Genomic DNA, 16,320 nt, shown 5'->3' on the forward strand with positions numbered 1-16,320 from the left:
TATTTTTTGTTTTGAACAGAAGTATCAGAGCAAAATATAAAATTTAAAAATCAGAGTGCTCTCCTCCTTGCCTTCTCTTTGCCCAATCCCCAGCCATAGCTCTGGGTGCATCCCAAAAAGGCACTTGGTGTCTGAGCCACTTTGTGTCTTTTTTTTGGGGGGGGGGGGGGAGAAGGTGATGTGAGGACAATGACAGTAATTTTTCATCATTTTTCTATTCCTGTGTTGATATCATTCAATCAAACACCTACCAAACACCTAACTCTGGCTCAGTTAACACACTGTCCTGAGGATACAAAGATCACACAGTCCCCGTCCTCGGGAGTTTGTGATCTCCCAAGAGATGCAGACAAGTAAAAGTTCAGAGGAAAACACAAGGGGGTGCGTGACCGTGGAGGAAAGAGGGTTTAACTCTGGCTTAGGGTGACGGGGTCAGGCCACTCTTCACAGAGGAGAATTATTATTCATTCTATTAGCTGGACAGCAAAAGATACCAGGCATTAAACTGAGGTTCTTGTTTTTTCCACTTTAAAATTCGACTCAACAATGGTCCCCATTTACTGTCCAAGCTGGCTCTATGTGATAATACCACTAGTATGATTATGCCAACCCCTCTTGCTCCTCACCTTACACTTCATATCTGAAGGTCATGGTACTAACAATTGGCATGGATGTGTTCCCGGGAATCTGGTTATCATGCCTGACTATTTATAATTCTAAAATTGAAGATTAAAAAACAAGTTAACTGGCACTTTTTGGGATGGGTATGGAGTCGGAGGAGTGAATCAGCCGAGGGAGAAACAGGAAGGGCTATGTGAGCACAGACCAGCTCTGAGGGAACTTAGATGACCAGTGCCCAAAGCTGAAGGTAACTCATGGTTTGTTTTTCACAGGGGAGGACCTGTTTTACATACCACGTGGAATGCTCCTGGGGCCTTGACCGGTCTGAAGCCATCAACAGGTACGCATTGATCAGCATGGCCGTTGCAGAAGCAGCTGCCCTTGACAATGAAATCATAGATTGCATAATGTGTAAAATGTTGAGGCTTTGCAGTCAGGTCATTTCTCTGACAGGGACAAGACTGCCGTTTTAGCAGCTGCACGCGGAGGTTGGTGATCTTCAGCTGCTCCTGCACTTTGGCACTGTAAGGGTTCTCGGCATCGTATGGCGGTGACAAAGCTCGGAAAATAACCTGTAAAGAAAAAAAAAAATTACCATGAGTATATAGGACTGTGTGCAAAACCCCCAAATCACTTGCCTCATACAGTCTTGATGTGATTTGTACCTTTTGTCATCTGCAAGTGATAAGATAAGAGGCTTTTCGACCTTGATCGCACAGGTGTGCTGCCTGTTCGGATGCGCAGAGTAAGTATGAACTGAATAGCCGCCAGGGACCTGACTCTCGAGATGAAGGCAGCCATGCAGAGACTGGGAAGAGCATTCTGGGCAGAAGGAAGAGCAAGTTTAAAGGCCTGGAAGCTGAATCAAGCCTGGCTTATTAAAGGAAGAACAAGGTCAGTGTGACTGAGGTCCAGGAAACAAGGGGACAGTTTTCAGAGAAGATGATGGAGCCAGTACATGACAGATCATGAATAGAGAGTCCTTTAAAGGCCACGGTAGTTATTCTAACTGCAGTGGGAAGCCACTGGAAGGTCATACGCAGAAAAGTGATGTGATCTGATTTACATTTTTAAAAAAGATAACTCTCACTACTGTGAGGAGAATGGATTATTAGGGGTGAAGAATAGAAGGAAGCAGGAGGACCAGGTAGGAAGTGATGGCAAAATCAAGATGACACTTCTATTTCCAAATGAGGTGTGACCCTTTCGAAGACTGATCAGTTATTAATTGGGGCCACTGTTGCTACACATACCTGTGGTTCTCCCTTTCTGAATCTGCCTTCCAAGCTGTGGCACATTCTTGGAATATTATTACTAGTAGTAAAAATACGGCCCTTTCAAGGGGTATTTGATTTCTAAAATCAGTTACAAGTCCCTTAAATCCAAATATAGAGAGTAAAATGGCTGGTCAAGTTAGTTAACAGTATGGTTAAATGCAAAGTAGAAGTAATAAAACTGTTTTTATTGTGTATGTTATAGATAGACTCAAAGGCAATTTAAAACTTTAGTTCTGAATGGATAAAGAAGATGTGGTATATATATACAACGGAATATTATGCAGCCATCAAAAGGAATGAGATCTTGCCATTTGCAACGACGTGGATAGAACTGGAGGGTGTTATGCTGCGGGAAATAAGTCAATCAGAGAAAGACATGTATCATATGACCTCACTGATATGAGGAATTCTTAATCTCAGGAAACAAACTGAGAGTTGCTGGAGTGGGGGGGGGGGGTGGGAGGGATGGGGTGGCTGGGTGATAGACACTGGGGAGGGTATGTGCTATGGTGAGCGCTGTGAATTGTGCAAGACTGTTGAATCACAAATCTGTACCTCTGAAACAAATAATGCAATATATGTTAAGAAAAAAAAAAAAGAAGAAGATAGCAGGAGGGGAAGAATGAAGGGGGGGAATCGGAGGGGGAGACGAGCCATGAGAGACGATGGACTCTGAAAAACAAACTGAGGGTTCTAGAGGGGAGGGGGGTGGGGGAATGGGTTAGCCCAGTGATGGGTATTAAAGACGGCACGTTCTGCATGGAGCACTGGGTGTTATACACAAACAATGAATCATGGAACACTACATCAAAAACTAATGATGTAATGTATGGTGATTAACATAACAATAAAAAAACACTTTAGTTCTGAGGAGGAAACCAGAGGGGGGAAGACTCAGAAGGGACGGACTTTGGGCGTGCGTGTGTGTGTGTGTGTGTATGTGTGTCTATACAATGGGGGTAATAAAAGGGGCCCTGGGCTGGAGTGGTACAAACTTCTCTAACAGGTCTGTTAACTTTGGGGGAGTAGAGGCTGGTGGAAGAGGAAATCATTGCCAATGGAAACCAGTGAATATAAAAAAGTAATTCCAAACTACCTCATAACATAAACCAGTATTATAAGGAGCCCAACACTAAATTATACCTTATTATGGAGGTTTAAAAAAAAAAAAAGTACAAAACCTCAAACAATCTTGTTAATTTATATAATAAGAGACAGAGCTCCCCTGAAAAATTCTTAGGTATCTCTTGATTTTTTAAAGATATATTAGGGCGCCTGGGTGGCTTAGTCGTTAAGCGTCTGCCTTCAGCTCAGGTCATGATCCCAGGGTCCTGGGTTCGAGCACCGCATCGGGCTCTCTGCTCAGCGGGGAGCCTGCTTCTTCCTCTGCCTGCCGTTCCCCCTGCTTGTGCTCTCTCTCTCTCTGTCAAATAAATAAATAAATAATCTTTAAAAAAAGAGGTATGTTAAAACTCTATTCAGAAATATTTTGATAACCAAGTAGCTTGAAAGTAAAGTAATTATTAAAAAGTAGGCTTTGGATAAACTCCCATTTAGAGAGAATGTATCTAAAAGTAGTTTTCCAGGAAAAAATTTCTTTAAGGAATACTTTGGATATAAAAATTTCATTTTAGAAACTGATTTTGCACTGAGAGTATGAAAAGGCAAGAATCAACTGTGAAGGATCACATCTCCAGGCCCACTGGTGCAGAACTGTCCTAAATGAAATATAATTTGGGGGAGGGGGTAGTAATTCAATGGATACTCTCCACCCAGTAGCCAGAGTGAATGTCTATAAACAGAAGTTGGATCATGTCATCCTGCTTACATCTACCCCCACCCAAAGACCTCCCATTTCTTTCAGGATAAAATACAAAGTCCTTATAGCAGCCTTGCCTCTTGTTCTTCATACTTACTACCAACTGACACGTTGTAGTGGTAGTTGTGTATTGATTTACCATCTTCCCAGTCTAGAAAGTAAACTTCTTGAGGGTAATCACTGATCCCTGGACAGTGCCTGGCACAGAGTCAATATTGAATAAATTTTTGGTAAATGAATTGGTTGATTATAACATTGTGTTTGGCATTCAAGTAATAGGTGGGAATTTTAAATAACTTAACTTCTTCTTATAAGGTCTTAAACGGATTCACACACTGAGTTCATGTTATTGCACTAGAAGGGAAGAGAGGAACTTGTATTATAAAAACAGTTATAAATAACTGAATCATTAACCAGTTTCTGCATTTCTAGCTATTTTTGAACTTGCAAAACTTGGAAAAAGTTGTACCCTAAACTTTAACAATATTCTGCCCATTTATTCACATGTGAAGTGTGGAAAACAGCATATGGAAGAAAATTTTCCAACAAATAATATGTCACCCACTCGAAAGTCAATATATTACTAACATCTCTTTTTACTTTTTAAAAATTTTATTTTATTTAAATTCAATTAATTAACATATAGTGTATTATTAGTTTCAGAGGTAGAGTTCAGTGATTCATCAGTTGCGTGTAACACCCAGTGCTCTAGAAGTAATGTCTCTTTTAATGATAGCTTATATCACCGCATAATTTTACCTTTGAATCATTAAAAAAATAAAAAACACTGAATCCATTGTGAGTTTTATGTGGGGCTTATTTTTCATATAATATCCCAAATACTGGCATTCTGTTAGACATGTGTGAGGCACTCTAAATAAAACCAATAATGTGGCTACCTCCTGGTTTATTGACCACAGTAATGCAAGGACATGGAAAAGGTCACAGTGCCAACCAAGTAAGTGTTCCACTGCAAAGTCTACAGCATACTTCTCTAAATTGTGGCCCACCCTTCCTTTTCCTCCACATTGGTGGCAACTGTTTGCTCTCTCAGTTCCTATCACATATTTACCCTTGACATTTACCCTCGTTCCCTCTCCCTCCCTCCGTATAACCCCTGCCTCCTGAGAATTGCTTCGCACATGCAAGGCTAGAGGAAGACCCGTCAAGGTTTGTAGGAACTTAGAAGCTCTTTGGCTTCCTGAACCCAGACTGTGGAAGCTGAATGGCGGCTCTGTGCTCCATGTGCATGACACCGGTCGGCACACTGATATCAGCGGGCTAGGGACATCATGACCCCCGAGGCTGCATGCTGGAACGGAGACAGCAAAGTGCCACAGACACAAAAGTCAACGGGAATTTAAACCATGAAATCTTTTTTCCAGAAAGGAGACGCCTTAATCTGATACTCTGGGAAATGGATCTACCCTGCATCAGGAAACAAAGAGTGCGCCAATCCAGATGCTTCAGGCTTCTGGCAGGTCGCCCTTTGGGTCCCACCCAGTTTTTCTTCAAACATCTCCAGAAGAAGCCTGCGTGGCACAACTAAAATGAAGTAAGAAAAAGCATAGAAGCCCTCCTGTAACACCAGCCTCTTCTGGTTTTGTCCCCATCAGGAACAGGATATATCTGTGAGCCCATCACTGCTCCTCTGTCTATGACTGCTTCTGAAGAGACATTCCTGACAAGACACAGAAGACAGAGGGGATCTAAGACCAAGCCTGCTTTGATGTTTCCAGCTTGTTAGTGCTATTGACCAGGACTTCCTGATCTTATTTTTCAAATTAAGGAAGTTGATTATGTTTCAGTGGCTAATACTCTCCTTACAGAGAAACCTGTCACTCAGAATGTAGGCGACATTAAGAATCTACAATGAGATCCCAAAGACAACCAGGAATAATACCAACTCCACAATATGTTCCCATCTACACTTCTGTATATATACGTATAGAATATAATGTAAACAGCTTTGTTTCAACTTAACAATGCCTTGTGAATTTTTTCCGACTCAATGAAAATAACTCTCCATCAGTGGTTTTCGAAGTGTGGCCCCCAGACCAACAACATCAGTTATCAAACCTGGGAACTAGTTAGAAATGCAAATTCTATCTATCTATCTATCTATCTATCTATCATCTATCTATCTATCTATCTATCTATCATCTATGAGAGAGTGAGCGAGAGCAGAAGGGAGAGAGAATCTGAAGCAGACTCTGTGCTGAGTGCAGAGCCTGACTCAGGGCTTGATCCCACGACCACAAGATCATGACCTGAACTAAAACCAAGAGTCAGACCCTCAACCAACTGGGCCACACAGGCTTCCCAGAAATGCAAATTCTTTATCCCTATACCAGGCTGACTGATCCGAAACTCTGGAGGTGGGGCCGAGCAATCTGGGTTTCAACAAGCCTTCCGGATGATTCTGATTCACAATAAAATTTGAGAAACACTGCTACATTACTTAAAAATCTGGTTAGAAATCCATTGTGTGGATATGACATAATTTATTTAACCAGGCTGTTGTTCTTAGGCATCTAGGTTGTTTCCAACTTTTCCATATAACTAACTACAGTGAACAAGCTAAAATGCAGAAGTTTATAATAATATCCCGAAGATACACTTCCAAATGTGAAATCAGTGTTTTAAATGAAATGCATAATTTAAAAACATCTCTGAATCACAGACCCTTTCCTACCTAATCTTTGGAATCTTCACATTTCTCTGGTCTTGCCTCACTTTGTAAGCCTGGAATCCCTCAAACTTTGCCTAAGGATCTGGATTTTTGGCTTAGTTTCTGCCATTTCTTATGCCCAAGTGTAACAAAGAGATCCTTAAAAAGTTCTGAACAGGTTAGAATTACCTATATGCTCTTTCTTTTCTAACTCTCATTAATACTCAGAATTAGTTAAAATAGCATTCCATATGTCTTACTTTTACTCTGATATGAAACTTTCAACAGACTATTAACACAGTATGAACAGAATAAGAAGTAGAGTAAATATTAGGTACATAGTAGTAAAGAGGTTCTTTTAGTATCAAACTCATACCTTACATGTTGCTCCATAACTAAAATGTTATTGCATATGTTATTGGATCACAGTAACCCAAGAAACGTAGTTATCACATTTAAAAAATTCTTTTTAGCTACTAGCTTGAGGAATATTTCAGGTCCAAGCTGATTACCCATCTGTGGACTCTGTTGGCACTTGTCTTTCCGTGACAGCACTTTCACACTAGTACGTGTTATTGCCTATTTACTTCTCTGTATCACATAATAGAATCTTCTCAGTGGGCAGGGATCTTGTTTGTCTGGTTAACAGCTGTGTCCCCCAGCATGTCCCACAGTCTCTGGCATATTATAGCATTTCATAATTACATTGAATGAATAAATGAATGAAGTGTTTTTCCAAATAGTATTTTTAAAAAGGAGAAGCCAAATAGGGAATAGGATTTAGAAGAATAAAAAAAGCAAAATGTTCTTACCACAAGTTCTGCACTCTTGATGAAAAGTGTATGAACACACACATATATGTATAAATATCTATGTAAAAATATGTAATACATTTCAAATGGTTTTATGGATTCCTTCTCTTCATTAGCACACAAGATCTTTTCATATTCTTAAGAAAATGGATTAGGCAGGCATGATCAAGCACACAAACACATAGAAATATTAAGTCTTGGGTGCCTGGGTGGCTCAGTCGTTAAGCGTCTGCCTTCAGCTCAGGTCATGATCCCAGGGTCCTGGGATCAAGTCCCACATCGGGCTCCCTGCTTGGCAGGAAGCCTGCTTCTCCCTCTCCCACTCCCCCTGCTTGTGTTCCCTCTCTCACTGTGTCTCTCTCTGTCAAATGAATAAATAAAATCTTAAAAAAAAAAAAAAAAAAAGAAATATTAGGTCTTTTCCATGGTTTCTGGTCTACTTTTCTTATTTACTAAAAATGGAAGCTTTTAGGATCATAACTGCAATGGTTCTTTAATGGTTTTTTAAAATTCTTGAATCTTCATGTTCTCAAAAAAGCAGCTTTACTTTCAATGACTTTCTCTCATGTTTTTCTATTTCATTTTTGCTTTTATCTTTATTACTTTCTTCTCCTTACTTTGGGTTTAATTTCTCTTCTTTTACTAGTTTCTTAAAACAGAACTGTAGATCATTGATTTGAGGCCTTCCCTTCCCCACCAAATACTTCTTTAGTTGCATCCCATAAATTTTGATATGTTGCGTTTTCAGTTCAAAATCCTTTCTAATTTCCCTTTTTATTTCTTCTTTGACCCATAAGTTATTCAAAAGTATGTTATTTAATTTCCAAATATTTGTGGATTTCCCTGGTACCTCCTGTTATTGATTACTAATTTAATTTCTTTGTGGTCAGAGAACATACTTTGTATGATTTGATTCTTTTACATTTATCCGTATTTGCTTTATGGTCTATCTGGATAAATGGTCCTTATGCCCTTAAAAAGATTGTGTATACTACTGTTTTTGGTGGTTATATAGATGTTAATTAGGTCAAGTTGGTTGACACTGTTAATCAAATCTTCTGTATCCTTACTGATTTTCTCTACTTGTTCTATGAATTTTTCTAGGAAAAAGATCTGGAAAACTCTCACTGTATTTATTGACTCATCTGTTTCTTTTTGCAGTTTTTGCTTCATGTATTTTGAAGCCTTGCTCTTAGGTGCATTAACATTTAGGACTGTTATATCCTCTTGATGGATTAGCTCCTTTATCAATATGAAGTGTCCCTCTTTATCTCTGGTAATATTCTTTGATCTGAAATCCACTTTCTCTAACAATAATATAGCCACTACCATAAGCTTTCCTTTGGTGAGGGTCAGCATAGTATATCTTTTTCCATTCTTTTACTTTTAACTGAGTTATGTCTTTGTATTTAAAAATTCTATTTATTTATAGAGGGGGGAAAGATGGCGGAGGAGTACGGGACCCTATTTCAACTGGTCCCCGGAATTGAGCTGGATATCTACCAGACCACTCTGAGCACCCACGAAACCAGCCTGAGATGTAAGAAGATCTGGATCTCTACAAACAGAATATCACAGGCGGTTGGTTTTGAGGTACGAAGTGGAGAGCTGTGATTCTGCGGGCAGATATCGGAGGATAAACGGCAGCGGGAGGGTGCCTGGACGTGGGGATCCTACACCCCCGGTGAGTGACAGCCTCGCACGCTGCGGACGGGCACAGACTCGCAGACCGGTATCGTCGGGAAAGGACTTTAGGGCAGCCCCTGGGGTGGAGGACCAGACCCGAGGGGTCGCGCGCACGCAAACCGCAGCCGCCCGGACAGAAACCCGGAGCGATGGTCGCGTGCACGCGAACTGCAGCCTCCGAGAGGGAAACCTGGTGTGCCGGGGTCGCGCTGGTGAACTGCAACCCCCCAGGGGTGGAAACCCGGAGCGGCGGAGTCGCCCGCACGCGAACTGCAGTCCCCGGGACAGGACCCCAAGCGGCGGAGTTGCGCGCGCGCGAATTGGGAGCGGCTGGCGGTTTTAGAAGCACAAAGGGCAGAGACGTGCCCCGACCTGGGGGCAGGACTGGGGGTGCTGCTGCGGAGGGGCGCACAACCCAGGCCGCTGCAGTTTATAGCAGCACAGACAGAAACGGAGACAGTGTGGCCTGGAGAGCTCACTGAAGAACAGACTGCGGTCTCTCTGCTCTGAGGCAGAGCATTGGAAACGGTCTCGTCTGCTCTGACTCGCGGAAGAGACGCAGAAAGCCGCCAGGGAAAGGCGCCAGAGAACAAAAGCCCCAAAGACTGATTCCCACTGAGCCCATCCCCCGCCACAGGGGCGCAGGGCAACTCCGCCCAAACAGGGTTGCCTGAGTAACAGCGCGGCAGGCCCCTCCCCCAGAAGACAGGCTGGGAAAACAAGAGGCCAGCAACCCTAAGGTCCCAAGAAAACAGGTGCATCTTGCTTGGGTTCTGGTCAATAATTTGGACCCTATACGTTCCCTCAAACACCCATCAACAGAATGACTAGGAGGAGGAGCCCCCAAAACAGAAAAGACTCAGAGATTATGACTTATGCTGCAGATTTACAAATGGATGCAGATATAACCAAGATGTCAGAGATGGAATTCAGGCTAGCAATTGTGAAGACAATGGCTAGAATGGAGAAATCAATTAATGGCAACATAGAGTCTCTAAGGGCAGAAATAAAAGGTGAATTGGCAGAACTTAAAAATGCTATCAATGAGATCCAATCCAATCTAGATAATCTAACAGCTAGGGTAACTGAGACAGAAGAGAGAATAAGCGATCTGGAAGACAGTATAATAGATAAAAAGGGAAAAGAGGAGGCCAGGGAAAAACAACTCAGAATCCATGAAAATAGAATCAGAGAAATAAGTGACACCATGAGGCATTCCAATGTCAGAATAATTGGAATCCCGGAGGAAGTGGAGAGAGAGAGAGGGCTAGAAGATGTCTTTGAGCAAATCGTAGCTGAGAACTTCCCTAATCTGGGGAATGAAACAAACATTCGAGTCCTAGAGGCAGAGAGGACCCCTCCTAAGATCAAGGAAAACAGGCCAACACACCGGCATGTAATAGTAAAACTTGCAAATCTTAGAACCAAGGAAACCATCTTAAGGGCAGTTAGGGGGAAGAGATTCCTTACGTACAGAGGGAGGAACATCAGAATAACGTCAGACCTATCCACAGAGACCTGGCAAGCCAGAAAGGCCTGGCAAGACATATTCAGGGTACTAAATGAGAAGAACATGCAGCCAAGAATACTTTATCCAGCAAGGCTTTCATTTAGAATGGATGGAGAGATGCAGAGCTTCCATGACCGGCAGAAGTTGAAAGAATATGTGACCACTAAGCCGGCCCTGCAAGAAATATTAAGGGGGGTTCTATAAAAGGAGAAAGACCCCAAGAGTGATCTACAACAGAAATTTACAGGGACAATCTATAAAAACAACGTCTTCACAGGCAACATGATGACAATTAATTCATATCTTTCAATAATCAGTCTCAACGTGAATGGCCTAAATGCTCCCATAAAATGGCACAGGGTTGCAGATTGGATAAAAAGACAGGACCCATCCATATGCTGTCTACAAGAGACTCATTTTGAACCTAAAGATACATCCAGACTGAAAGTGAAGGGATGGAGATCTATCTTCCATGCCAGCGGACCTCAAAAGAAAGCTGGGGTAGCAATTCTTATATCAGACAAATTAGATTTTAAACTAAAGTCTGTAATAAGAGACCCAGAAGGACACTATATCATTCTTAAAGGGTCTATCCAACAAGAAGATCTAACAATTGTAAATATCTATGCCCCCAACATGGGAGCAGCCATATACATAAGCCAACTGTTAACCAAAATAAAGAGTCATATTGATAACAATATGTTAATTGTAGGAGACCTCAATACTCCACTCTCAGCAATGGACAGATCATCTAAGCAGAAAATCAACAAGGAAACAAGAGCTTTGAATGATACATTGGACCAGATGGACCTCATAGATATTTACAGAACATTCCACCCTAAAACAACAGAATATTCATTCTTCTCGAGCGCACATGGAACTTTCTCAGAATAGACCATATACTGGGTCACAAATCAGGTCTCAACCGATACCAAAAGATTGAGATTATTCCCTGCATATTCTCAGACCACAATGCTCTAAAACTGGAACTCAATCACAAAAAAAAAAATTGGCAGAAATTCAAACACTTGGAAGCTAAAGACCACTCTGCTCAAGAATGTTTGAGTCAACCAAGAAATCAAAGAAGAACTTAAACAATTCATGGAAATCAATGAGAAAGAAAACACATCGGTCCAAAACCTATGGGATACTGCAAAGGCGGTCCTAAGGGGGAAATACATAGCCATCCAAGCCTCACTCAAAAAAATAGAAAAATCCTGAATTCACCAACTAACTCTACACCTTAAAGAACTAGAGAAAAAGCAACAAATGATGCCTAAGCCATGCATTAGAAGAGAAATAATTAAAATTAGAGCAGAAATCAATGAATTAGAAACCAGAAACACAGTAGATCAGATCAACGAAAGTAGAAGTTGGTTCTTTGAAAGAATTAATAAGATTGATAAACCACTGGCCAGACTTATCCAAAAGAAGAGAGAAAGGACCCAAATTAATAAAATTATGAATGAAAGGGGAGAGATCACGACTAACACCAAGGAAATAGAAACAATTATTAGAAATTATTATCAACAACTATATGCCAATAAACTGAGCAATCTGGATGAAATGGAGGCCTTCCTGGAAACCTATAAGCTGCCAAGACTGAAACAGGAAGAAATTGACAACCTGAATGGGTCAATAACCAGTGACGAGATTGAAGCGGTGATCAAAAACCTCCCAAAAAACAAGAGTCCAGGGCCTGATGGATTCCCTGGGGAATTCTACCAAACATTCAAAGAAGAAATAATACCTATTCTACTGAAGCTGTTTCAAAAAATAGAAACAGAAGGAAAGCTTCCAAACTCATTCTATGAGGCCAGCATTACCTTAATCCCCAAACCAGGCAAAGACCCCATCAAAAAGGAGAATTTCAGACCGATATCCCTGATGAATATGGATTCCAAAATCCTCAACAAAATCCTAGCTAATAGGATCCAACAATACATTAAAAGGATCATCCACCACGACCAAGTGGGATTTATCCCCGGGATGCAAGGGTGGTTCAACATTCGCAAATCAATCAATATGACAGAACACATTAATAAGAGGAGGGAGAAGAACCATATGGTCCTCTCAATTGATGCAGAAAAAGCATTTGACAAAATACAACATCCTTTCCTGATTAAAACTCTCCAGAGTATAGGGATAGAGGGAACATTCCTCAAGCTCATAAAATCCATCTATGAAAAACCCACAGCGAATATCATCCTCAATGGGGAAAAGCTGAGAGCCTTTCCCTTAAGATCAGGAACACATCAAGGGTGCCCACTCTCACCATTGTTGTTCAACATAGTACTAGAAGTCCTAGCAACAGCAATCAGACAACAAAAAGAAATAAAAGGTATTCAAATTGGCAAAGAAGAAGTCAAACTCTCTCTTTTCGCAGACGACATGATACTTTATGTGGAAAACCCAAAAGACTCCACCCCCAAATTACTAGAACTCATCCAGCAATTCAGTAATGTGGCAGGATACAAAATCACTGCACAGAAATCAGTTGCTTTCTTATACACTAACAACGCAACTGTAGAAAGAGAAATTAAAGAAATTATTCCATTTGCAATAGCACCAAAAACCATAAGATACCTCGGAATAAACCTAACCAAAGAGGTAAAGGATCTATACTCTAGGAACTACAAAACACTCATGAAAGAAATTGAAGAAGACACAAAAAGATGGAAAAATATTCCATGCTCATGGATCAGAAGAATAAACATTGTTAAAATGTCTATGCTACCCAGAGCAATCTATACCTTCAATGCCATCCCGATCAAAATTCCAAAATTCCACTTTTTCAAAGTGCTGGAACAAACAATCCTAAAATTTGTATGGAATCAGAAAAGACCCCGAATCGCCAAGGAGATGTTGAAAAAGAAAAACAAAGCTGGGGGCATCACGTTGCCTGATTTCAAGCTATATTACAAAGCAGTGATCACCAAGACAGCATGGTACTGGCACAAAAACAGACATACAGACCAATGGAACAGAATAGAGAACCCAGATATGGACCCTCAACTCTATGGTCAAATAATCTTAGACAAAGCAGGAAAAAACATGCAATGGAAAAAAGACAGTCTCTTCAATAAATGGTGCTGGGAAAATTGGACAGCCACATGCAGAAGAATGAAACTCGACCATTCTCTAACACCATTCACAAAGATAAACTCAAAGTGGATGAAAGACCTCAATGTGAGACAGGAATCCATCAAAATCCTAGAGAACATAGGCAGTAACCTCTTTGACATCGGCCACAGCAACTTCTTTCAAGATACATCTCCAAAAGCTAGTGAAACAAAAGCAAAAATGAACTTTTGGGACTTCATCAAGATAAAAAGCTTCTGCACAGCAAAGGAAACAGTCAACAAAACAAAGAGGCAACCCACAGAATGGGAGAAGATATTTGCAAATGACACTACAGATAAAGGGCTGGTATCCAAAATCTATAAAGAACTTCTCAAACTCAACACCCAAAAAACAAATAATCAAGTCAAAAAGTGGGCAGAAGAGATGAACAGACACTTCTCTGAAGAAGACATACAAATGGCTAACAGACACATGAAAAAATGTTCATCATCATTAGCCATCAGGGAAATCCAAATCAAAACCACCCTGAGATACCACCTTACACCAGTTAGAATGGCCAAAATGGACAGGGAAAGAAACAACAAATGTTGGAGAGGTTGTGGAAAAAGGGGAACCCTCTTACACTGTTGGTGGGAATGCAAGTTGGTACAGCCACTTTGGAAAACAGTGTGGAGGTTCCTCAAAAATTTAAAAATAGAGCTACCCTATGACCCAGCAATTGCACTACTGGGTATTTACCCCAAAGACACAGATGTAGTGAAAAGAAGGGCCATATGCACCCCAATGTTCATAGCAGCAATGTCCGCAATAGCCAAACTGTGGAAAGAGCTGAGATGCCCTTCAACAGATGAATGGATAAAGAAGATGTGGTCCATATATACAATGGAATATTACTCAGCCATCAGAAAAGATGAATACCCAACTTTTACATCAACATGGATGGGACTGGAGGAGATTAGGCTAAGTGAAATAAGTCAAGCAGAGAAAGTCAATTATCATATGGTTTCACTTATTTGTGGAACATAAGGAATAAAATGGAGGACATTAGGAGAAGGAAGGGAAAAATGGGCGGGGGGAATTGGAGGGAGAGATGAACCATGAGAGACTATGGACCTGAGAAACAAACAGGGTTTTAGAGGGGAGGGGGGAGAGGGGATTGGTTAGCCCGGTGATGGGTATTAAGGAGGGCACGTACTGCATGGAGCACTGGGTGTTATACGAAAACAATGGATCGTGGATCACTACATCAAAAACTAATGATGTATTGTATGGTGACTAACATAACATAATAAAATTAAAAACTACAAAAAAAAAAAACTTAAAAAAAATATTCTATTTATTTATTTATTTATTTAGAGAGAGCGGTGGGAGGGGCAGAGGGAGGAGGAGAGAATCTCAAGCAGACTCCCTGATGAGTGCAGAGCCAGACACGGGGCTTGATCTCACAACCCTGTTGTCTTTATATTTAAAGTGAATTCCTTGGGGCACCTGGGTGGCTCAGTCAGTTAACTGTCCAACTCTTGATTTCAGCTCAGGTCTTGATGTCAAGGTCCTGAGTTCAAGCCCTGCACTGGGCTCCATGCTGGGTGTGGAGCCTACTTAAAAAAAAACAAAGTGAATTTCTTACAGTTGCAGCTTTTAAAAAAATTTATCCAATCTGATAACCTATGCCTTTAATTGGAGTGTTTAGACCTTTTACATTTAATGTGATTGTTGATATGGCTGTGTTTAAATCTGCCATCCTGGTTTTTGTTTTATATTCTACTCCTCTTTGTTTTTTCTATCTTCTGTTGGATTGACTACTTTAGGGTCCTTTTTATTTCCTTTTTTATTAGTTGTAACTTTTTCAAAAAACAGTGGTTGCTTTAGAGTTTATAGTATACATCTTTAACTTAACACAGTCTACCCTTAGGTAATATTTGTTACTTCACATATAGCATAAGAAACTTAGAACAGTATACTCCCTTTTCCTCCTCTCAACCATGGCTCCATTGTTGTCACATATTTGACTTCTTTATATAATTTAAACTTCATAACACATTGTTAATATTTTTGCTCTAAAAAGTCAATTATCTTTATTTATGTTTATTTTTTTAAGTAAACTCTATCCCCGATGTGGGGCTCAAACTCATGACCCCAAGATCAATAGTCACATGCTCTACTGATTGAGCCAGCCAGGTGTCCCTCAATTATCTTTCAAAGAGATTTTAAAAATAAGAAAAAAAGTACCTTATGTTTATCCACCTATTTCCCCTTTTTGATGATCTTCATTCCTTAGTGTAGATCCAGATATCCATCTGGTATCATTTTTCTTCTGTCTGAAGGACTTCTTTTAGTATTTCCTGCAATGCAAGTCTGCTGCTAATGAACTTTTTTTTTTTTTTTTTTTTTTTGGCTTTTCTATGTCTGAAAAAGTTTTTGTTTCATCTTCATTTTTGAAAGATATTTTTACTGGGTATAGAATTGTAGGTTGACAATTTTTTTTTCTATCAGTACTTTTAGGATCCTGCCCCACTGTGTTTTGCTTTGCATTGTTTATGTCAAAAAGGTTTCAGCCTTACATTTGTTCTTTTGTTCATCATGAGTTATTTTTTCCTCTGGCTGCTTTAAGATTTTCTCTTTATTATTCCTTGTTAAACAAATTGATTATGATGTGCCTTGGGTGTAGTTTTCCTCTTGTTTCTGTGTTTAAAGTTTGTTGTATTTTAGGTATGTGGATTTATAGTTACAATCAAATTTAGAAAAATTAGAGCCTTTCTTTCTCTTTCTTTCTTTTCTCTTTCTTTCTTTCTTTCTTTCTTTCTTTCTTTCTTTCTTTCTTTCTTTCTTTCTTTCTTTCT

The 16,320-nt window shown here is 40.3% G+C and overlaps 1 protein-coding gene across 4 annotated transcripts in view; it reads right to left on the minus strand.

Annotated features, from left to right (window-relative positions):
* NTN4 (netrin 4) overlaps positions 1-16,320 on the minus strand; it is a 116,381-nt gene that overhangs the window by 68,143 nt on the left and 31,918 nt on the right. For all 4 annotated transcript variants that reach the window (XM_032416441.1, XM_032416440.1, XM_032416443.1 and 1 more), the window contains exon 3: positions 915-1,193. In XM_032416441.1, coding sequence (XP_032272332.1) covers positions 915-1,193 — 279 coding nt within the window. The remainder of the gene's footprint in view (positions 1-914; positions 1,194-16,320) is intronic.

The sequence above is a fragment of the Phoca vitulina genome, unplaced genomic scaffold (genome assembly GCF_004348235.1).
Source record: "Phoca vitulina isolate PV1807 unplaced genomic scaffold, GSC_HSeal_1.0 scaffold19, whole genome shotgun sequence".
In the NCBI taxonomy this organism is placed as follows: Eukaryota; Metazoa; Chordata; class Mammalia; order Carnivora; family Phocidae; genus Phoca; species Phoca vitulina.